General features: G+C 53.0%; 4 protein-coding genes across 14 annotated transcripts in view; 2 read left to right on the top strand and 2 right to left on the bottom strand.

Moving 5' to 3' along the window:
* Positions 1-665: 665 nt before the first annotated feature.
* LOC114448224 (uncharacterized) lies at positions 666-14,333 on the top strand. 10 transcript variants are annotated; one of them, XM_028425039.1, is made up of 23 exons: positions 1,521-1,794; positions 1,934-2,043; positions 3,722-3,986; positions 4,347-4,375; positions 5,443-5,710; positions 5,862-5,902; positions 6,113-6,398; positions 6,756-6,799; positions 6,983-7,253; positions 7,362-7,402; positions 7,514-7,799; positions 8,753-8,859; positions 8,924-9,194; positions 9,273-9,316; positions 9,390-9,460; positions 9,880-10,094; positions 10,177-10,430; positions 12,237-12,365; positions 12,522-12,660; positions 12,764-12,793; positions 13,047-13,094; positions 13,162-13,199; positions 13,277-14,332. In XM_028425039.1, exons 3-23 carry the CDS (start codon positions 3,731-3,733, stop codon positions 13,541-13,543), a joined length of 3,135 nt encoding a protein of 1,044 aa, XP_028280840.1. In that variant the 5' UTR covers positions 1,521-1,794; positions 1,934-2,043; positions 3,722-3,730; the 3' UTR covers positions 13,544-14,332. The 10 variants fall into 10 exon arrangements, with proteins under 10 accessions (XP_028280845.1, XP_028280841.1, XP_028280837.1 ...); XM_028425037.1 differs by having other exon boundaries at positions 1,923-2,043; XM_028425040.1 differs by lacking the exons at positions 1,521-1,794; positions 1,934-2,043 and adding an exon at positions 667-1,175 and having other exon boundaries at positions 9,393-9,460; positions 13,277-14,333.
* Positions 14,334-14,778: 445 nt separating this feature from the next.
* On the top strand, positions 14,779-16,758 carry LOC114448246 (dnaJ homolog subfamily C member 28-like). Its single transcript, XM_028425085.1, has 2 exons — positions 14,779-14,888; positions 15,444-16,758. The coding sequence occupies exon 2, from the start codon at positions 15,459-15,461 to the stop codon at positions 16,605-16,607; it is 1,149 nt and encodes a 382-aa protein (XP_028280886.1). The 5' UTR covers positions 14,779-14,888; positions 15,444-15,458; the 3' UTR covers positions 16,608-16,758.
* LOC114448261 (uncharacterized) lies at positions 16,628-18,092 on the bottom strand. Its single transcript, XM_028425114.1, has 2 exons — positions 17,706-18,092; positions 16,628-17,185 (listed from the first exon to the last, which is right to left on the bottom strand). Exons 1-2 carry the CDS (start codon positions 17,894-17,896, stop codon positions 16,750-16,752), a joined length of 627 nt encoding a protein of 208 aa, XP_028280915.1. The 5' UTR covers positions 17,897-18,092; the 3' UTR covers positions 16,628-16,749.
* Positions 18,093-18,116: 24 nt separating this feature from the next.
* Positions 18,117-21,537, bottom strand: part of LOC114448256 (sodium channel subunit beta-1-like) — a 3,835-nt gene continuing 414 nt past the window's right edge. Inside the window, exons 1-6 of one of the 2 annotated variants that reach the window (XM_028425104.1) lie at positions 21,275-21,537; positions 20,593-20,759; positions 20,124-20,358; positions 19,128-19,287; positions 18,971-19,051; positions 18,117-18,150 (exon numbers count right to left, since the gene is read on the bottom strand). The exon at positions 21,275-21,537 is cut by the window's right edge and continues 414 nt beyond it. In XM_028425104.1, the coding sequence (XP_028280905.1) occupies positions 19,006-19,051; positions 19,128-19,287; positions 20,124-20,358; positions 20,593-20,759; positions 21,275-21,344 (678 nt within the window). In that variant the 5' untranslated portion in view covers positions 21,345-21,537 and the 3' untranslated portion in view covers positions 18,117-18,150; positions 18,971-19,005. Of the gene's footprint in view, positions 18,151-18,872; positions 19,052-19,127; positions 19,288-20,123; positions 20,359-20,592; positions 20,760-21,274 lie in introns of those variants that run through there. The other variant, XM_028425103.1, reaches the window with a different exon arrangement.

Raw genomic sequence — 21,537 nt, 5'->3', positions numbered from 1 at the left:
ATCAAAGATGTCTTCTGAAGACAAGAGAAGTATCTCCACTAACTAGCTGAGTCGTCTACACATCTGAAAAGCGGCTCTGAACGCAACAATCGACGCGTAGCGGACTGTTATCTCAGCCGGAAGGTGCATTGTTCTGCACACCCTTGTTATTCACTGTTATTTCTCACTGGAAACTTTTATTTGACTTATTAGCGCTGCTATGTTTTGTTACGCTAACCCGGAAGTTACGTCAGGACGTTCCGGATGAACAGGGGAGCTCGCGCTCAGACGCTCACAGTAACAGAGCTTCTTTCATGTAGCGCAGCTTCATTTTTCAACTTTTGCCACACAAACATTGCAGGGACAAAAGAGACATTTACAGCGCGACTGTTTCTGAAAGAATAAGAAAAGATTATAGACTGAGATGCTGTTTCAGAGTCACTGGCAGAAGACTTTTCCACAGATGAACAGCTGGATTGGTGGTTGATAGGTGCAATATATAAACACCACACTATACAATAAATTACTCATTTGTTCTTTTGATTGGTTGGTGATTACCCCCCCCCCTATCTGTCAACCCTAGTGACGTCCATGTCAATGATCAATCAGAATGGGGTGTGAATGAATGACGTCACCAGCGGAGCCACTGACATGTCTGAATAAATGTGAATGTTCTAAATAAACCCGCTGCTGCTTCACGCGGGGCGGACCCGCTCCTGACCGGAGGCCCAGGTTCACACAGACAGGGGGGACAGTGGAGCCTGAGCCTGCAGCGCCTCCTGCTGGCCGACAGGGGGCACCGTCCAGACACGTCAGTGAGTTCATCGACTTGTTCCTCCTGCATAGAGCCGCCTGTGCTGAACACGGGTCTGGCTCTGGGTCCGGGTCTGGGTCTGGGTTTGTGATCAGGCGCGTTTAACAGAGGAAACACATGACGACACCTCGGACCCTCAGCGGGGCCGTCCTCGAACCCTGCGCCTGGTCCTGACTCAGAGGACACACGGACACTTCACTTCCTCAGAAGAAGTTCCATCCGCGGGGGGACAGCCTGGAACCAGCGCGGGCTTCCTGGTGCAGCTGGACCTCCGCTGAAGGACGGTAAACAAAGCGTTAAAGGCGGCACGGGTCAGAGCGGAGCTGTGGGTACCGGGACAGGCCACACCCCGTCACCGTCCGAGAGGCCCCTGTGCGTGTCGGTGAGCCCACTTTTAACCACATTAACCATTGACGTCATCATGGCGGCTCAACCCGGAGCCTCCAGCCCGCGCTCCACTTCTTTGCCCATATTTGGCGTTTAGGCGGCTGTGACGCTGCCAAGATGGCGGCGGGCCGACCACAACAACATACACACAGATGTGTGCATGTTCACGGCAGAGGGCGCACAGCTGACAACAGAAGATCAGAGCAGCTGACTGCAGCAGACCTCTGTCTGTGAGTTTAACGAGCCGCTGTAACACCGTGATCAATACTGGGATTAGTTTTTAGCGCCACCTTGTGGACAGACTCTCTGTGGCCGTGTTTCTCCTTCCAGCAGCTGTTTGCAGCTGCTCCTCTAAACTGTCCATGGTCGCTGTGCTTCCTCCTTCTGTCTGTGTGTTCTCACCTGAAGGAGCTCTGGGCTTCAACACGTTCATCACGCCCACAATAAATTCAGACCAAATGTGAAACCGGAAATGACAAGAGACTGTTTTACTTGTTTTACTTGTTTTACTCGTGGAGGCAGATGGTCGCTCCGACATGTCTCGTTTATTTAACGCAGGTGAACAAAGCTCACTTCCTGGTTCTTCTGGAAGCCACAAGACAACCACAACACAGGTGGCTCAAAATTCAAAAGGCAAATCAATCAATCAATCAATCTGCATAAATCACAAAACTAAACGTAATGAAATAAACTATAATATTGGCGCTTACACCATGACCACAAACATTTCTGTTACTGTCAGTCTGGTTTTAGGTGTCGGCCGGTCAGGTAGGACCAAGCGTCTCGGGGCTCAGACCTGAAGCCCATGCGGAAGTGTCAAAACTTGTAATTCACGCTGCAACCACTGGGGGCTGGCTCCAGAAGTGAGTAATCCTAACCCTTCCCATAGACTCCCATGTTAAAATGGCCGACTTAACAGCAGAAATTAACATGTTTACGGCCTGGTACCAAAACCACTCTGGTCTCAGATGATAGGTTCTCTTCTAGTGTCAGTTGTAGGGGGGGTGAATTTTTTTACAACCCACTCGTTTTAATTGTATTCTGACTTAAAATTACGCATAATTATGGGCGTTGCCGCTTGAGTGACAGACAGTTGACGTATCACAACGTGAGTTTCCTGCTTCCACGATCGCCCGCCCCCCTAAACCCCGCTCGTGCCCCCCCTCTTTGTCCATATTTGGAGTTTTGGCGGACGTGACTCTGCCAACATGGCGGCGGTCATCACGTCCCGGAACCTCCCACCGAGCCTCAGAACGGCTCTTCAGAAACAAACGGGTTACGTCACGGAAGCTCTGTCCATAGTTTTTACTGCCAATGGGTAGGACGGAGACACAGTGAGTCTGAAGAATGAGGAAGCAGCAGCTTTAGTTTACGAAGAAAACACAGACCCACAACTCACCGCCACTCTGGCCCCTCCCCTCACGCTCTGGGCCCCTCCCCTCTCACGCTCCGGGCCCCTCTCCTCACGCTCCGGGCCCCTCCCCCTCACGCTCCGGGCCCCTCCCCTCTCACGCTCTGGCCCCTCCCCTCTCACGCTCTGGCCCCTCCCCTCTCACGCTCTGGGCCCCTCACGCTCTGGCCCCTCCCCTCTCACGCTCTGACCCCTCCCCCTCACGCTCTGGCCCCTCCCCTCTCACGCTCTGGGCCCCTCACGCTCTGGCCCCTCCCCTCTCACGCTCTGGCCCCTCCCCTCACGCTCCGGGCCCCTCCCCTCTCACGCTCTGGCCCCTCCACTCACGCTCCGGGCCCTCCCCTCACGCTCTGGCCCCTCCCCTCTCACGCTCTGGCCCCTCCCCTCTCACGCTCTGGGCCCCTCACGCTCTGGCCCCTCCCCTCACGCTCCGGGCCCCTCCCCTCTCACGCTCTGGCCCCTCCCCTCTCACGCTCTGGCCCCTCCCCTCTCACGCTCTGGGCCCCTCACGCTCTGGCCCCTCCCCCTCACGCTCTGGCCCCTCCCCCTCACGCTCTGGCCCCTCCCCTCTCACGCTCCGGGCCCTCCCCTCTCACGCTCTGGGCCCCTCACGCTCTGGCCCCTCCCCTCTCACGCTCTGACCCCTCCCCCTCACGCTCTGGCCCCTCCCCTCTCACGCTCTGGCCCCTCCCCTCACGCTCCGGGCCCCTCCCCTCTCACGCTCTGGCCCCTCCACTCACGCTCCGGGCCCCTCCCCTCTCACGCTCCGGGCCCTCCCCCCTCACGCTCTGGCCCCTCCCCTCTCACGCTCTGGGCCCCTCACGCTCTGGCCCCTCCCCTCTCACGCTCTGGGCCCCTCACGCTCAGGGCTCGGGGTAGTTTGCCCACCATGTTGTGACGGCTCTGTTCACAGGTTAGATGAAGGTGATTCTCAGTTGGTGCCTGAATACATTAAATCTTATAAGTGTGGATGAAGCAACATTAAAGTTGTGCTTTCATGTATCTGGATCGTTGTTTTTCTCTAATCGAATGTCATGATGTCATCAGGTCTTTGGAATCGACACACAGTCACAGCGTGTCATCGTGTGGCGTTAAGAGCAGACCCACTGAATGCATCATGTGCTCCGCAGGTGGAAACCATGGCCTCTGAGAGGCCGCTCGTCGAAACACTGAACCAGCTGAGTCCAGACGACTTCGACAGATTCAAGTCGCTCGTGGAAGTGGAGAAAGATTTACCTCCCATCTCAAAGAGCCGGCTGAAAGAAGGCCGCAGGCAGGATGTGGTGGAGCTGCTGCTGGGGACAGACTGTGTGGACGTGACCAGGAAGGTTTTAATGAGGATGGAGAGGTCGGTCCTGGGGCAGCGCTTTCCAGCTTTTCAGCCAGGAGACAAAAGTAAGATGCAGGGTTTCCTGATGGTGCTGGCCTTTGTTTGCATTTGGTCACATCTTAGTATGAAGCCTGTGAAGCCTGTAATGCAGGATTCCTTTAAAATGAAGGCTCATGAACATGTTGCACCAGCAGCTGATCAGGATTAAAGGATGAGATCACGACCTTTGATCCAGATCTGAAGTTAGCCACAGACACAAAGATGGCAGCGAGGCCTCGGTCCCCCAGAGGGAGAGGAAGCGTCCAGAGAGACGTCTCACAGCCTCTGAAGTGACTGTGCAGCCTTCCACTGAGGATTGGGGGCCATGTGGCTGAAAGTAAACCAACAGATCACATCTGCTAATCTGTCCTTTCTTTACTCTGCAGAGACCCCGCCGCCTTCACTGAGGCACCGAGTGAGTCCACACTTCAAACATCAAGGCTGCCCCTGCTGTTTACCTCACTGCAACCACCTGACACCATGACGATTACACAGCGACCCAATCAGTCTATATATAGAATATATAAAACAGAGTCCACTCCACCAAGACTCAGTACAAACAGAAAGTCCTGTCCCCCTCAGCAGGACGCCATGATGGAGTCACATGACCAACACTCGGAGTCTCTGTCTGACCTGCAGCTTCCTGCAGCTGATCTCTGTCTGAATACCTGAGTGATTCTACACACACACTCTGACTGCAGACACACACACACTCACACACACACACACACTCTGACTGCAGACACACACACACTCACACACACACACACACACACTCTGACTGCAGACACACACACACTCACACACACACACACACACACTCTGACTGCAGACACACACACACTCACACACACACACACACACTCTGACTGCAGACACACACACACTCACACACACACACACACACACTCTGACTGCAGACACACACACACTCACACACACACACACACACACACACTCTGACTGCAGACACACACACACACTCACACACACACACACACTCTGACTGCAGACACACACACACACACACTCTGCCTGCAGACACACACACACACACACTCACACACACACACACACACACACTCTGCCTGCAGACACACACACACACTCACACACACACACACACTGACTGCAGACACACACACACACACTCACACTCACACACACACACACTCTGACTGCACACACTCACACACACACACTCTGCCTGCAGACACACACACACACTCTGCCTGCAGACACACACACACACTCTGCCTGCAGACACTCACACACACACACACACACACACACACTCTGCCTGCTCTCTGACTCAGGCAGGATGGAGCACTGATTACCATCTTTGATCAGCTCGTCATTCACTGTAACAGCACAGGAAGGGTTAATTATTGACGGCCTGGATGGGTCAGCGGGATAAGACACATGTTTATGACTCTGTCTTTCTGCTCAGATCTTTAACCCACCAACATGTGCTTCCGTCAGGTGGAGGCGCTGGTGTCCGACACTGAGCTGCTCCTGGAGACGCTGGCTGATCTGACTGACGAAGACCTCGGGACCTTCAAACGCACCTTCGGGTTATTTCACAGGCAGATCCCAAATGAATTAATGGAGTCAGACCTGCAGGACTCGGTGTGTTTGATGGTGCAGACGTACGGCCATCAGACTGTGGAGAAGGCCGCAGAGGTTTTAGGGTACATGAAGAGGAAGGACCTGGCTCTGAGGCTGACACACAGCGGCTCAACACCCCGGAGTAAGACAGCACACATCCTGCATCCTAACAGCTGGCTGTAGACTCTGTTCAGGTGGTGCTGCTGGTGGTGGTGGTGGTGGAGAAAGGGACAAAGCTATGCTCAGGTTTTAGATTGTTGCTGCTTCATAATTTCTGTTCTTTGTTTCTGAAGGACAGCAGCTGGGTGAACATCTGTCTGCTGCGATCCACAAAGTGAGTGACCTCAGCTCCTGTTCTAAGAAAGTTCCTGTTGGACCCTGACCCTCCTGTGTGGGGTTTGTCCTAGTGCATCCAGATGTGTGGATAGTTCGAGCGTGTGTAGTGTCTCTGCTGTGCTGCCTCCTCTTTGCTGGTAGCGCCTGTTGTGTCATCTAAATGTGTGAGAAACAAGTCTCAGACTTTCTCTGTGAATTCGTTCTGTAGGTGGCGACATTTAAAGCTGTTACAGATCTGCTGGTGGAAACCCTGACAGGTCTGGACCGCCACGAGGTCCCAGAGTTCATGTGGCTCCTGCAGTACACGTTGTTCCACAGGAGTCTTCCTCAGCTCTCAGGGAGGGCCGTGAACAGCACAGACACAACGCTCACAGTGGACATGCTGGTGGAGACGCTGGGCCTGCAGTCGGTGGACGTGACCCGAGAGGTTCTTTCGGCCATGAGGAGGACTGATCTGGTGCAGAGGCTGCCAGAGAGGGGCTCAGGATCCAGAGGTGAGATACAGGAATATGTGTGGCTACATGCCGGCTCACATGTGTTACAGCAAAACAACACAGCAACATGTAAGAGACATGAGACCGCATAAGACATAAGACACCGGGTCATGGAGGAGGGGCACCAGGTTCACCGCTCTGACCTCTCCTACAGCACAAACACCTGGATGACCTTTAACCACATCGTCTGTAGTCTCATTTCGCCACTTGTTAGCATGTAGCCGAGGGGACAGGAAGTGCTAACATGCTAACTCCTGCTGCACATTGTGATTCTAAAGGAACGTTTAACAGGATGAATTCAGACATGCTGGAAGGCCTGATGTGTCCTTCAGGAGTGTTTTGTTCTTTTGTCCTCAGAGGAGCCCTCTGTGGACGAGGACTGGCCTGCTCTGACCCCCAAGGTGAGTGATGTCACAGCCCATTTCAGCCAGTACAGAGCAGTTAGCCAGCTAGCTGCAGCACAGGTCAGCTTTGATCAGAGAAATGCAACATGAATGCAGCTTTATGTTATAAAACACTGAACATGTACTGCTCCCACTGGTCGCTGCACTTCATCCCACCCACATGTCCTTTGAATCCATCAGGTGGAGGCGCTGCTGTCTGTCACAGAGCAGCTCGTGGAAACTCTGGCTGGTCTGAGCAGCAGGGAGTGCTGGACTTTCAAGAGACTCCTGACCGCAACGCACAGAAACATCCCACTGAAAACGCTGTTGGACTTGGACCTGCAGGCCTCTGTGATTTTAATGGTGCAGAGGCAGGGCCTCCGGTCTCTGAAGTCCACCATGGATGTTTTAGAGGACATGAAGAAGAGTGATCTGGTCCAGAGGCACACAGACAGCAGCTCAAACCCCCAAAGTAAGACCTGTTAGAGCTTAGTTCAGCAGTTGAGGGCTTCATCAGAACATGATTTATTGTGTGCTGCAGATCGTTCTCAGTTATTGATCTGAGCTCCTGTTCCATCAGGAAAACAGCAGCATGAACATCCGTCTGCTCTGATCCACAAAGTGAGTGCTGTCCTGAGCTGGGTCCAGGCACAGTAACATCCTATCAACATTATTGATGAGCAACATCCTGGCAGATGTGTGATGTGAATACATGTGCACGGACTCTTCCAGGTGGTCACAGTGGTGGCTGTTAAACAGCTGCTCGTGGAAGCTCTGAAACATCTGAGTTATGGAGAGCTGGGGAAGTTCAAGACGCTCCTGCAGCTGACGATGTCCGAGCAGGATCTGTCGGACGTCTCAGAGAGTGTAAGAGCCACACCGGACAGGGACCAGATCGTGGATCTGCTGGTGGATGAGCTCGGACAGCGGTGTGTGAAGGTGATCAGAGACGTCTTCGTGGACATGGGCAGGACTGATCTGGTGCAGCAGCTGAACGGACCGAGCTCTGAATCCAGAAGTAAGATGAACACATCTTCACTCATAGCATAGATCCTGTCTGTCTGTCTGTCTGTCTCTCTGTCTGCCTGCCTGCCTGTCTGTCTGTCTGTCTCTCTGTCTGTCTCTCTATCTGTCTGTCTGTCTCTCTGCCTGTCTGTCTCTCTGTCTGTCTGTCTCTCTGTCTGTCTGTCTCTCTGCCTGTCTGTCTCTCTGCCTGCCTGTCTGTCTCTCTGTCTGTCTGTCTCTCTGTCTGTCTGTCTCTCTGCCTGTCTGTCTCTCTGCCTGTCTGTCTCTCTGTCTGTCTGTCTCTCTGCCTGTCTCTCTGCCTCTCTGTCTCTCTGTCCCTCTCTGTCTGTCTGTCTTTCTCTCTGCCTGTCTGTCTCTCTGTCTGTCTTTCTCTCTGTCTGTCTGTCTCTCTGTCTGTCTGTCTCTCTGCCTCTCTGTCCCTCTCTGTCTGTCTGTCTTTCTCTCTGCCTGTCTGTCTCTCTGTCTGTCTTTCTCTCTGTCTGTCTGTCTCTCTGCCTGTCTGTCTCTCTGCCTGTCTGTCTCTCTGCCTGTCTGTCTCTCTGTCTGTCTGTCTCTCTGCCTGTCTCTCTGCCTCTCTGTCTCTCTGTCCCTCTCTGTCTGTCTGTCTTTCTCTCTGCCTGTCTGTCTCTCTGTCTGTCTTTCTCTCTGTCTGTCTGTCTCTCTGTCTGTCTGTCTCTCTGCCTGTCTCTCTGCCTCTCTGTCCCTCTCTGTCTGTCTGTCTTTCTCTCTGCCTGTCTGTCTCTCTGTCTGTCTTTCTCTCTGTCTGTCTGTCTCTCTGCCTGTCTGTCTCTCTGCCTGTCTGTCTCTCTGCCTGTCTGTCTCTCTGTCTGTCTGTCTCTCTGCCTGTCTCTCTGCCTCTCTGTCTCTCTGTCCCTCTCTGTCTGTCTGGGGTTGGGGTGTCTCCTGTGTGTCCATGCATGGAGTCACAGTGTGCTCTGTCCTCAGAGAGACGCTCCATGGATCAGTGTCATCAGGCGCTGTCGAAGGCGGTGAGTGCACACAGCTCTGATCAAAGTGCAGCTGTGATGATGCTTTGGTCCGGGTTCGAGCAGGTGAGGAGATGCAGAGGGTTAAACCAGGTCGTCTGAACCTGTAACGTCCCTTTAACTTCCACAGAAGGCAGAAAGAGCAGCTGTGACCGTGACTCTGGTGGAAATGCTGAGTAAACTGGACAAGAAGGGTTTCAAGAAGTTCAGATGGTGGCTGCATTTCACACTCTTCCAGAGGAGCCTCAGACTCATCCCATGGTCTTCATTGAGGGTGAACACGCGGCAGAGGCTCGCAGCTCTGATGGTGAAGAAGCACGGCCTGCAGTGTGTGGACGTGACCCGGGAGGTTCTCAGGGACATAAACCAGAGACCGCCAGACAGCAGCTCAGGATCTGAAGGTATCAACACTGATGAATGATGACATTTAGCAGAGTGACGGCCGCACAGTGACTGTGTCAACATGTCCACACAATCAGGGGCTCAGAGGGGGCTGGAGGCCGAGAGCTGTGGACGAGGACGGGTAATCCTTCCCTTCATCATCCTTTTCTGTAGCATTCATTTACTTCATGTTACAAAATGAACGTCCTCTGCAGCAGGACGCCAGTGACTGGACTAAAGTGGACCCCGAGGTGAATGAGAGGGCAGACGAGGCTCCAACATACAGGTGAGAACACCACCCCGAGTCCTGAGAGATGTCCTGTGCAGGAAAGTCTGCATGAGGTCTGTGGCCTGTGCATCAGGGATCACAGCATGGACATGTCCACCAGGAGGCCAGACAGGAGGACCTGATCACAGCATGGACATGTCCATCAGGAGGTCAGACAGTGGGGCCTGATCACAGCATGGACATGTCCATCAGGAGGTCAGACAGTGGGGCCTGATCACAGCATGGACATGTCCATCAGGAGGTCAGACAGGAGGACCTGATCACAGCATGGACATGTCCATCAGGAGGTCAGACAGTGGGGCCTGATCACAGCATGGACATGTCCATCAGGAGGTCGGACAGGAGGACCTGATCACAGCATGGACATGTCCATCACAGCAGCAGCGTCTCTCTGAACATGATCCTTGTCCTTTCAGCCTCCAGACTGCAGCCGGATGCTTTGAATGCCGCGTCTCGGGTCTGCGCTGGCTCTGTGAGGGACAGACCAGCTTTCAGTACCAGTTCTGCTCCTGGGAGGGACACATGCAGAGGATGGAGAGCAGACAGTACATGCCTGCAGGCCCCCTGCTGGACATCACGGTCACTGCTGGGAGGTTAAATGAAGTGCACCTGCCACACTGGATCTGCACCGGTAAGAGGATATGAACCAATCAGAAGCTGCTGAAGCATGGCGGCCATTTCCTCTCACTGTCAGTGCTGTGTGTGTTGTTCAGAGGACAACCCCAAAATATTGGACAGGTTTGCCGTCCTCCACGTAAAGGACTGTGGAGACGAGGTGGAAAAAGTGTCGGAGGTCACAGCGTCGCACGTCAGGTTGACTCGGCCCATGTTCTCCCCCAGAGCGGTCCTGATGAAAGTCGGCTTACCCGTGAAAATCAGCTGCAGCGTGCTGCTGTACTACAAACTCAACACGCCGTTCCTCAAACTGCACGTCTACCTGATCCCACACGACCCTGCTCTACAACAGGTGACTGACAGGAGGAAGACAGAGACAGACACACAGAGGGAGACAGAGACAGACAGGCAGAGGAAGACAGAGACACAGAGGGAGACAGAGACAGACACGCAGAGGAAGACAGAGACAGACAGGCAGAGGAAGACAGAGACAGACACGCAGAGGAAGACAGAGACAGACAGGCAGAGGAAGACAGAGACAGACACGCAGAGGAAGACAGAGACAGACAGGCAGAGACAGACAGGCAGAGGAAGACAGAGACAGACAGGCAGAGGAAGACAGAGACAGACAGGCAGAGGAAGACAGAGACAGACAGGCAGAGACAGACAGGCAGAGGAAGACAGAGACAGACAGGCAGAGACAGACAGGCAGAGGAAGACAGAGACAGACAGGCAGAGGAAGACAGAGACAGACAGGCAGAGACAGACAGGCAGAGGAAGACAGAGACAGACAGGCAGAGGAAGACAGAGACAGACAGGCAGAGGAAGACAGAGACAGACAGGCAGAGACAGACAGGCAGAGGAAGACAGAGACAGACAGGCAGAGGAAGACAGAGACAGACAGGCAGAGACAGACAGGCAGAGGAAGACAGAGACAGACACACAGAGGAAGACAGAGACAGACAGGCAGAGGAAGACAGAGACAGACACGCAGAGGAAGACAGAGACAGACAGGCAGAGGAAGACAGAGACAGACAGGCAGAGGAAGACAGAGACAGACAGGCAGAGGAAGACAGAGACAGACAGGCAGAGACAGACAGGCAGAGGAAGACAGAGACAGACACACAGAGGAAGACAGAGACAGACAGGCAGAGGAAGACAGAGACAGACAGGCAGAGGAAGACAGAGACAGACACACAGAGGAAGACAGAGACAGACAGGCAGAGGAAGACAGAGACAGACAGGCAGAGGAAGACAGAGACAGACACACAGAGAGGAAGACAGAGACAGACAGGCAGAGGAAGACAGAGACAGACAGGCAGAGGAAGACAGAGACAGACACACAGAGGAAGACAGAGACAGACAGGCAGAGGAAGACAGAGACAGAGACACAGAGGAAGACAGAGACAGAGACACAGAGGAAGACAGAGACAGACAGGCAGAGGAAGACAGAGACAGACAGGCAGAGGAAGACAGAGACAGACACGCAGAGGAAGACAGAGACAGACAGGCAGAGGAAGACAGAGACAGACAGGCAGAGGAAGACAGAGACAGACAGGCAGAGGAAGACAGAGACAGACAGGCAGAGGAAGACAGAGACAGACACGCAGAGGACAGAGACAGACATGCAGAGGACAGAGACAGACATCAGCTGCAGGATGTCTGATGTCAGTGAACAGCTCAGCTTTGGAGGATTTGTGTAGAATAAGATTGGGTTTTAAACATGATGCATTCAAGGACCATCAGTAAAACCAAAGTCACAGGCTGGTTTTAAACGTTCTGTCGTGATGCTTCATGTCTTCTTCTGCTCTCAGCTGTTCTCTTCAGGGCTCTGCACAGCGAACCATCCTCCCTCCTCTGCTTCCTCGTCTCACACCAGCTAACTTCACGTCCATGTGTCTCCTCTTTGACCGTCCTCTTTGCTGCAGCTCCAGCATCCTGCGCTGTCTCTGATGAGCTCGCTCCTGATCCTGTTGTCCTAAAGAGAACCTCTTCATCTTCATCTTCCTCCAGCTCTGCCTCTCCTCACTGCTCCGGCCTCTGACAGCAGAGCTGCTCTCCCTGCTGACTGCACCTTTCAGCCTTTCTGTCAGCCTGTCTGTCAAATGCGTGAGGATAACCGCACTGTGGCCTCACAGAGGTGCATGTTTCCCCTCAGACGGTGGAGAAGAAGGAAACCTCCGGCGGATACGGGACGATCAGGAAGCCTCGACCTGACAGGTACCTGAAGATGCTCCAAGGCTTCGTGCTCACAGCCGACACAGACGCAGCAAAGATTCAACCACAGGTCAGTCTGAGCCAGGTCTCAGATGTGTTAGGACTGCGCCTGTCACTGAGGTGTGATGCCTGTGAGTCCAGCTTCAGGTCAAATTCAGCCCACCTCACAGGAAGGAGACACCGAGCGCGGACCCAGGACTGACTGAGACTCTGTCTGTTCACACAGAAACTAACTCTCAGGTATGACAGCCAGGACCCAAACTTCTACGAAGTGTTCATCGAGAGTCCAGACAGGAACTTCACGCTCACACTGCTGCTGCAGTCGAAGCCCAGCGACCCAGTTTGGAGCAGCAAGATCAGGAAAGGTCGGTGACTGTGAGTGTGTACAGTCCTGCTGATCCAGGGGCCCCGCTGGTTCGGACGAGGCCCTGCTGGCTGCAGACTCTGACCTGTTCTGCTTTGTTTCAGACGACCATCCACACTCAGGTCCATCAGAAGGTAAGACACACAGGCCTCCCGTGTCCTGCAGAGCTGTAGTCCAGACAGTAAGAGAGGGCAGGCTCCTCCTCCATTCAGCTTTTGGTTTCTGTCCTACAATCGTCAGCATGCAGGCTGATGATGGAGCTAGCAGCTAGTTGCTAACCGGAGCTTCTCAGGAGCGTGTCTTCTCTTAGATAAACAGCCCTGCAGGACAGACATGAACAGCGGGGTTTGGTCAGATGTCAGTGTGCAGCTTTATGCTTTCTTTCAGCCGCAGCATCGTCAGGTGAAGCGGACGGCGTCAGCACTCTGTCTGACGGTAAGCTGACACCACAGTAACCTGCCACTCAGAAAACCCCCTTTACAAACCCGCCCTGTCGTTTCAGAGCAACACTGTGAGCAGCTGGACACACAGGTCCAGGAGGTGAGTGACCTCAGATTGTTCTCACACATTTCAAATCGAACTGGGATGGTGTTGCTGATGAAGTGTGATCTCATCAGACCTCATCAGACCTGCAGAGGCTCCTGAACCTGCTGGAAGAGCTGACTCAGGACGAGCTGAAGCGATTCAAGTGGTCACTGCAGGGCCCGGACCAAAGGGCAGACCGCCCCGGTATCCCCTGGGGCCGCCTGGAGACGGCAGACAGGCTGGACCTGGTGAACCTGATGCTGCAGACATACGGGCAGCAGCAGTCTGTGGCGGTGACCAGGAGCGTCTTCAGGGAGATGAGCCGGATGGATCTGGTGCAGAGGATGTCAGACTGGTGAAGTTTCATGTTTACAGAGAGTCAGTCATTTTCTCAGGTGTTTCATCAGAGGGTTAAAAATCCTGTTCATGTGCCAGTTTTTATGTCAGATATTTAGACGTTAATGATTCTACAGTTTTAAAGCTTTATGAAACACTTGCTCTAAAAGATATTGTACATGAAATAACATATACTTGTATTTTTCTGTATCTTTTGATATTTGGATTTGTCTTTAAAGACGATGCATATTTTATATTTGTTTTAAAATAAAATAAAAATCTAAATATACGGGACATGTGCTGTTTGTGGGTCTGAATGTCCCGGATTTAACAATTCCTTTGATTTTCCTTCTCGAACGTAACAAAACACAGAAGAGACAGAATCCAGCACGGTCTAGTCGATAAGAAATGCACAAACAAATATATTAGAAATAATTTTGTCCAAATCTCAAACCCTCTCTCATCTTTCAGTAAAAAACAGTGGACCTCAATCTTCTTACTACCTTATAAATACATAATTACAAATAAAGTTAAAGAATGTCTATTTAAAATAACACATCGATATTACCCAGATAAAGATTATTTATGTCGTTTTCTCCCAAATATATCCAATCAATGCTCCTTTTGTCAGGGTGAGGGAGAAAGTATGGAGCATGTCTTTGTGGAATGTTTGCATGTTAACATATTTTGGTCAAATTTGCAACATTATCTAAAACTAATAACCGTACTTTATTTATTTATTATTTATTTATTTACTAAAGATGAAGTTTATATTGTAAACCTAATTATAATCCTTGCAAAATATTATATACACAACATTAAATGGAATAACAAAGTACCTCTTGGCATAATTTTAAAGTAACAGATTTGAAAATATATTTAGCTTCCATCAATAAACTCAAACTAACTAATAAGAAATTATTTAAAACGATTGCACTTATTGGAAAATGTAATATTGCTGTAACCTAGCAGACTCTTTGCCTTGTTTTATGTGTTGTTTATTATTTGTTGTTTGTTGTTTATATGTATAAATTGTAAAATGACATTGTTATAAATAAAGATTCAAAAAAAAAAAAGAATCCAGCACGGTTCTTCGTCACTTCCGACCGGAAGTTGTCATTGTTTTCTTCTTCTTGTATTTAATGGAGACCTGCTACCGCCACCTACTGTTCCGTATTTATATCTACCTCGTTTTGAGATGACGGCACGTGCAGCATTCCTGGGAGGCCGGCAGGGGGCGCAATGCAACACAGCAGCAGAGAGAAGAAGAAGAAGAAGCAGCAGCTGCAGTCACAACAAACCGCTGACCTGTGTGTGGTGTTTGTGGGTCATGCAGCGTTAACGTGTTACTGAGTGTGCAGTGAACAGGTCTGTGCCTCGGTTTTTATTCGTTTTTAGTTTAAAACACTCGAAATGAAACTTGGTTTGCTCCGAAGTGACGCTGAGCGGCGACAGCTAGCTACAAACAAAGCTAGCTACAAACAAAGCTAGCTACAAACAAAGCTAGCTACAAACAAAGCTAGCTACACGGCTGTAAACCCAGGGCTGTTTCATCTGCCTTCTGAGCTAATGTGCCTGAGGTTCGCTTTAGAACACGGAGCTTCATGTCAGATAAACGGACGGTGCATATAAACCTGTCCGCTGAAAGCAGCCTTATTACAGGTCACACTCCACATCCAGGGATGTATTATTTCCGGTGCACTTAAACACACCACGCTCATCACAGTGGCGGTTTACACTGTGGGTGTTCATAGACTTAGAAGACAGGGGGCGGTAGTGGGATGTGTTTACAGTGATGACATGATGTCCTGCCTTTGCTTTGGTTGGTCTCTGAGCCCTCTGGGCCACCGTACATGCACGCTGGTCAGAGTCATGAGCATGCTGCCTGACTCCTCCCCTCACACAGCTGTGGTGTCTTTTCAGCTGAGTCTGCCTGCGATGACCTGCACCGTCCACCTCCTGCTTTCGCTCAGCAGCCTCCACCATGGTCGTCTCCTCCTCGTCCTGTCCCGGCCGGCGCTGCTGGTCAGGTGGTTCAGCTTTGGTCCTCACATGAGCCGCAGCCTGCAGGAGAGCTACAGGCTGCTGCAGCTGCCCGATGACGGGCTCAGCAGCCCCGCTCGGGTCAAAGAGGCGTACCTGCGTCTAGCCAAGCTCTACCATCCAGACAGTGGGGCGGTGACGGCAGACGCGGCGCTGTTCGCTCGGGTCGAGGAGGCGTACCGCGCCGTGCTGGCCCATCAGAGCAGGGTCCAGCAACTGGACGGGGGGAAGGAGGCGGACGATGAGGAGAAGTCTAGAGGTACCGCTCTCCAGCACAGACAGTACCTCAGCTACGAGGGTGTGGGTTCAGGCACGCCCAGCCAGCGCGAGCGCCAGTACCGGCAGGTCCGAGTGGACCGAGCGTCTGAGCAGGTGCTGAACTACCGGCAGCGGGAGCACGAGAGGGCGGCGGCAGCAGAGGGGGCCCTGGTGGAGCGGGACATGCGTCAGCGCAGCCGCAAAATCAAAATCACGCAGGCGGTGGAGCGGCTGGTGGAGGATCTCATTCAGGAGTCCATGGCCCGCGGAGACTTCAGGAACCTGAGCGGAGCGGGAAAGCCCCTCATCAAGTTCCAGCACAATCCGTACGCCGATCCCATGACCCACAACCTGAACCGCATCCTCATCGACAACGGCTACCAGCCTCCCTGGGTCGTCACGCAGCGCGACATCAGAGAGGCCGCGGCTCGGATCCGAACCCGGCTGCTGGAGGGGCGGGCCAGGCTCGGCGACCCCATGAGCCCGGCGGAGCGCAGCCAGTGGGAGCAGCTGTGTGCCTCAGTGGAGGAGGAGCTGCTGAAGCTCAACAAGATGGTGGACAACTACAACCTGATCGTGCCCATGCTCAGTATGCAGATGGTTCACTTCAGCCTGTCCCGAGAGGTGGACCGCGCCGTGAAGGGGGCACGCCAACGGAGACTGGACCAGCAGAGAGAGAGAGAGGAGGAGCGAGCGAGGAGGAAGGAGGAGAGGAAGAGAGCCAACGCACAGACTCGGAGCAGCAGGCCGGGCCTGGTGTCCTGGGTGCAGCGCCTGATCGGATGAAGACTGGAAGGACACAAAGCTTCACATCAGCTGGTTTAATGATGTCACATGATCAGGTCACATGAACACACACACAGCAGAAACATCACACACACTCTGACGGGGTTAAACTGTAACAGTGGAGAGTTTCAATAAAAATCATTCAATCGTCTGTCAGAGGTTTTTCATTCAGCCCCGCAGCAGCTGCAGGGTTACAGAGGACGGTGGCCCCCCTGCCGCCGCCGGCCCCTCTGTGCAGGGCCTGAGCGCCGGCCCTGGGCGGAGCCGTCTCTCTGGTCCAGTCGTGGGCGATGTACTGGTGGTACGGATCCTGAGAGCTCTCCAGCTTCTTGGAGCGGATGTAGCTGAACATGATGCCGAAGGTGAAGAAGCTGAACATGCCGACCACCAGCAGGATGTACATGATGCCCTGAGACTGAGCCGCCGCGCGCTGCACGGCCTGCTGGGTGCTGTGGTTCTGAGGGGCCGGCAGGGCGCCCGTGCCGTTGAGGCAGTGCTGCAGGAAGGAGAGCAGGAGGGCGTGCAGCTGGGTGGTGTTGGTGTGGGGCATGGCTGACCTCTGCTGGACACTCAGGAAACTGCAACAACAGAGAAACATCATGTCATCATCTGTCCTGTTTTCTTTTTTCTCCCTGTCCCTCTGTCTTCTCCCTGTCCCTCTGTCTTCTCCCTGTCCTCTCTTTTCTCCCTGTCCTCTCTTTTCTCCCTGTCCCTCTGTCTTCTCCCTGTCCCTCTGTCTTCTCCCTGTCCCTCTGTCTTCTCCCTGTCCCTCTGTCTTCTCCCTGTCCTCTGTTTTTTTCTCTCTGTCCTCTGTCCTCTCTTTTCTCCCTGTCCTCTCTTTTCTCTCTGTCCTCTGTCTTCTCCCTGTCCTCTGTTCTGTCTGTCCTCTGTCCTCCAGTGGGACCAGTGCCCTGCAGCCTGTGGTGAGGTCTCTTTGTATTCAGACAGCGTCTCTGCTGCAGACTTTGACCTCACCATGGACAGAATTCTGCAGGTGTCCTCTGTAGTCTTCCAGGTTTGTATTCCAGCACATGTGTCTCACTGAGTGTCTGTCCCTGTCTGACTGGACTCTGGATCAGTACTGAGGGTTCAGCCTACCTGTTGGTGATCTGGAAGCAGCTCCTGCAGTCGGAGGCATCAGACAGACTACACCTGAGGCACAGATGCACCGCCTCCACCCCGTCCGCTGCCGTCCTCCGTGTGCAGCACAGCCTCCACCCCGTCCGCTGCCGTCCTCCGTGTGCAGCACAGCCTCCACCCCGTCCGCTGCCGTCCTCCGTGTGCAGCATGTCTTCAACATGTCAACACGTTTAATGAAGCCTGGAGGTTAAAGAAGGTCGAACACTCAGCTGCACCCAGCCACAGCTCTGTTCAGAGTGAGACCTGCTGTTTGTGCTGTCCTCTGTCCACCACCCTCTGTCCTCTGTCTACCATCGTCTGTCCTCTGTCCACCACCCTCTGTCCTCTGTCTACCATCGTCTGTCCTCTGTCCACCACCCTCTGTCCTCTGTCGATCAACACTGATCAGTCTGAGACCAAATGTCTGAGAGGAGAACAAAGCTGCTTTCAGACCAGCAGAGTAGAGTTACAACAAAACCACCTCCAAATGTCCTCCAACACTGTGTGTGTGTGTGTGTGTATGTGTATCTGTGTGTGTGCGTGTGTATATGTGTGTGTGCGTGTGTATGTGTGTGTATGTGTATCTGTGTGTGTGCGTGTGTATATGTGTGTGTGCGTGTGTATGTGTGTATATATGTGTGTGTGTGTGTGTGTGTGTGTCTGTGTGTGTGTGTGTATATGTGTGTGTATGTGTATCTGTGTGTGTGTGTGTATGTGTGTGTCTGTGTGTGTGTGTGTATATGTGTGTGTATGTGTATCTGTGTGTGTGCGTGTGTATATGTGTGTGTGCGTGTGTATGTGTGTATATATGTGTGTGTGTGTGTGTGTGTGTATATATGTGTGTGTGTGTGTGTGTGTGTGTATATGTGTGTGTGTGTGTGTGTGTGTGTATATGTGTGTGTGTGTGTGTGTGTGTGTGTGTATATGTGTGTGTGTGTGTGTGTGTATATATGTGTGTGTGTGTGTGTGTGTGTATATATATGTGTGTGTGTGTGTGTCTGTGTATATGTGCTTTAACTCTCCTTCTTGGGGGCGAGGGGGAGCATCCTTATCAGGTGCCTGGTCCACCGTAATGAATCCGGGGAGGCAAGACACACACACACAGACACACACACACAGACACACACAGTGCTCTGTTTCTGTCAGTTGTGTATCTTGTAAATATTTATTTCAAAGTATTTTTCTAAAGTTTTTATTTTTAAACAAAGAGTCTGTGGCTCCGGCAGGAAGCGTCAAATACAAACTGAACATCTGTGTGTGGTTGTGCTGCTTCCTGTTGTTACTCCAGCTGCACGCCGTCACACGTGTCTTTGGACTCTAACAGTCTGGAAACACAGAGAGAGACCAGTCAGTCAGGTGAGAGCCGGCGCCGGGCGGAGCCCGCGGCCACCTGACACTTACGCTGCCTGAGCCTTCTGAGCTTTGCGCGCCTCCCGGATCTCGTGCTCGTCCCAGATCTTCTTGTAACAGTAGACCAGAACCGCGATGAGCCACAGCTGCAGAAACGTGATCAGCACGTACATCATTATCTCTGAGATCACAGCCGCCAGCTCCCGATTGGCTGAGGAGGAACCAACATCATCACACGGCGTCAGACATCATCACACGGCGTCAGAGATCAACAGACGGCGTCAGACATCATCACACGGCGTCAGACATCATCACACGGCGTCAGAGATCAACAGACGGCGTCAGACATCATCACACGGCGTCAGACATCAACAAACGGCGTCAGACATCATCACACGGCGTCAGACATCATCACACGGCGTCAGACATCAACAAACGGCGTCAGACATCATCACACGGCGTCAGACATCATCACAGCGTCAGACATCATCACACGGCGTCAGACATCATCACAGCGTCAGACATCATCACACGGCGTCAGACATCATCACAGCGTCAGACATCATCACACAGCGTCAGACATCATCACACGGCGTCAGACATCATCACACGGCGTCAGACATCATCAGATGGCGTCAGACATCAACACACAGCGTCAGACATCAACACACAGCGTCAGACATCAACACACGGCGTCAGACATCATCAGATGGCGTCAGACATCATCAGATGGCGTCAGACATCAACACACGGCGACAGACATCAACACACAGCGTCAGACATCATCACACAGCGTCAGACATCATCACACAGCGTCAGACATCATCAGAAGGCGTCAGACATCATCACACGGCGTCAGACATCATCACACGGCGTCAGACATCAACACAGCGTCAGACATCATCACACGGCGTCAGACATCAACACAGCGTCAGACATCATCACACGGCGTCAGACATCAACACACGGCGTCAGACATCATCAGACATCATGATGACACTGCACCAATAGGACAGGCCGTTTGTACCTGCCCCCCCCCCCCCTCACCTACAGCCACCACCGTCAGCTCCACCTCCTTCTCCACGGCAACATGCTCGGCAGACAGCGACAGGAAGAGGGTGCGGTGGAAGGTGCAGCGGTACGTCCCTGTGTCGTTGAAGGTGACGTTGTGCATGTAAACGGCGCCGGTCTGAATGTCAGCGTCCTCCGTCCCACGCCACTCCAGGCGGAGACTGAAGTCTTCGTGCAGGATGTCGGCCGTGGGATGGTCATAGTGGAAAATCTGAGGAGGGAAGGACAGACATCCGTCACCGAGGACGCTGAGGGGCCACAGGACCAGGACTCAAACCAGAGGACCCTGGAGTTTGGTCTGTGGTTTGTAACATGTGACCATGTGGTCTGTTCTTCTGCTGCTGCACGCCTCCTCAGAGCGCTGCTGGTGGCACGCCTCAAATCTGTGCTGGTCACATGACCACAGACTCCACCCTTAACCCCGCTCAGCAGGTCTGGGACTCACATGCATGAAGTCCTCCTCTCCCGGCGGTCTGAAGTGCCAGTCCACGGTGGCTCGGGCGGGGACCTCCTCCCTCGTCTTGCAGGAGATGCAGCCCAGCAGGAATCCTCTTCCTGCCACGGCCTCCGTCATGGAGTCCACCTCCGCACAGCCGCCATGACACTGACACACTGCAACCAACAGAGCACAGCACACTTACAGCTGCACACTGACCCTGTCCACAGCTCCTGCAGGGGGCGCTCTGCAGACTGCTGCAGCTGATTGAGCCCTCTAGCATGCTGCTAATGGCTGCTGATTGATTCAGATTAGCTGGGGACAGGAAGTCCTCCCTCCATGTCTCTGTGGAACCTGCTGGTCCAGATCACAGACCTCAAACAGTCCAGTGAGGCTGGAGTCTGTGGACGGGCTGTGGCGGCTTCGTTAGGGCCCTGAACTCTGACGGCTGAGTTAAAGGAACAGTTACACACACACAAACATGACGCCCTGCAGCCGCTAGGTGGCACCGTGACTCTGACTGGACCCTGGCCGTGTGTTTGTTGTTTGTTTGTTGATCCATGTGAGGTTCACATCACGCCATGATTACTGGGTCAGACTGTCAAACAAACATCAGAACTCAGCTTCACACACACACACACACACTTTACATGCGTGTGTGTTACAGTGCCAACAATACGAAGAGTCTTACCGAACAGACTGAAGACCAGCCAGGAGAGACGGCCGCTCCTTTCTGCAGAGACACGTCTGAGTGCTGCCATCGGTCCTCAGGTCCACATGTTCTTCAGGGTCCTCACAGAGCACAGGTTTCGGACTGAGTTCAAGTCTCTCTGCAGCCCGTCTGACTTTAAGGCAGCTAAATTTAGAGCGTGTGAGTTCAGGCGAGCTGGACGTTTGGAGTGTTGAAAAGGAAACCTGAGCTGCAGAGACCCCGACACCAGCGAGCAGAGCCAG

This window comes from Parambassis ranga, chromosome 16, assembly GCF_900634625.1.
Source record: "Parambassis ranga chromosome 16, fParRan2.1, whole genome shotgun sequence".
Taxonomy (NCBI): Eukaryota; Metazoa; Chordata; class Actinopteri; family Ambassidae; genus Parambassis; species Parambassis ranga.
This window is presented reverse-complemented; position numbering and strand designations above follow the sequence as displayed.

Bases quoted from the DNA above. Each gene is read 5' to 3' on its own strand.
- LOC114448224 (XM_028425036.1), top strand. From the start codon at position 3,731: ATGGCCTCTGAGAGGCCGCTCGTCGAAACACTGAACCAGCTGAGTCCA. The intron at 3,987-4,346 runs GTAAGATGCAGG...TTTACTCTGCAG, and splicing joins TTTTCAGCCAGGAGACAAAA to AGACCCCGCCGCCTTCACTG. The intron at 10,095-10,176 runs GTAAGAGGATAT...TGTGTTGTTCAG, and splicing joins GCCACACTGGATCTGCACCG to AGGACAACCCCAAAATATTG.
- LOC114448246 (XM_028425085.1), top strand. From the start codon at position 15,459: ATGACCTGCACCGTCCACCTCCTGCTTTCGCTCAGCAGCCTCCACCAT.
- LOC114448261 (XM_028425114.1), bottom strand. From the start codon at position 17,896: ATGCTGCACACGGAGGACGGCAGCGGACGGGGTGGAGGCTGTGCTGCA. The intron at 17,186-17,705 runs GTAGGCTGAACC...CTGTTGTTGCAG, and splicing joins TGCTTCCAGATCACCAACAG to TTTCCTGAGTGTCCAGCAGA.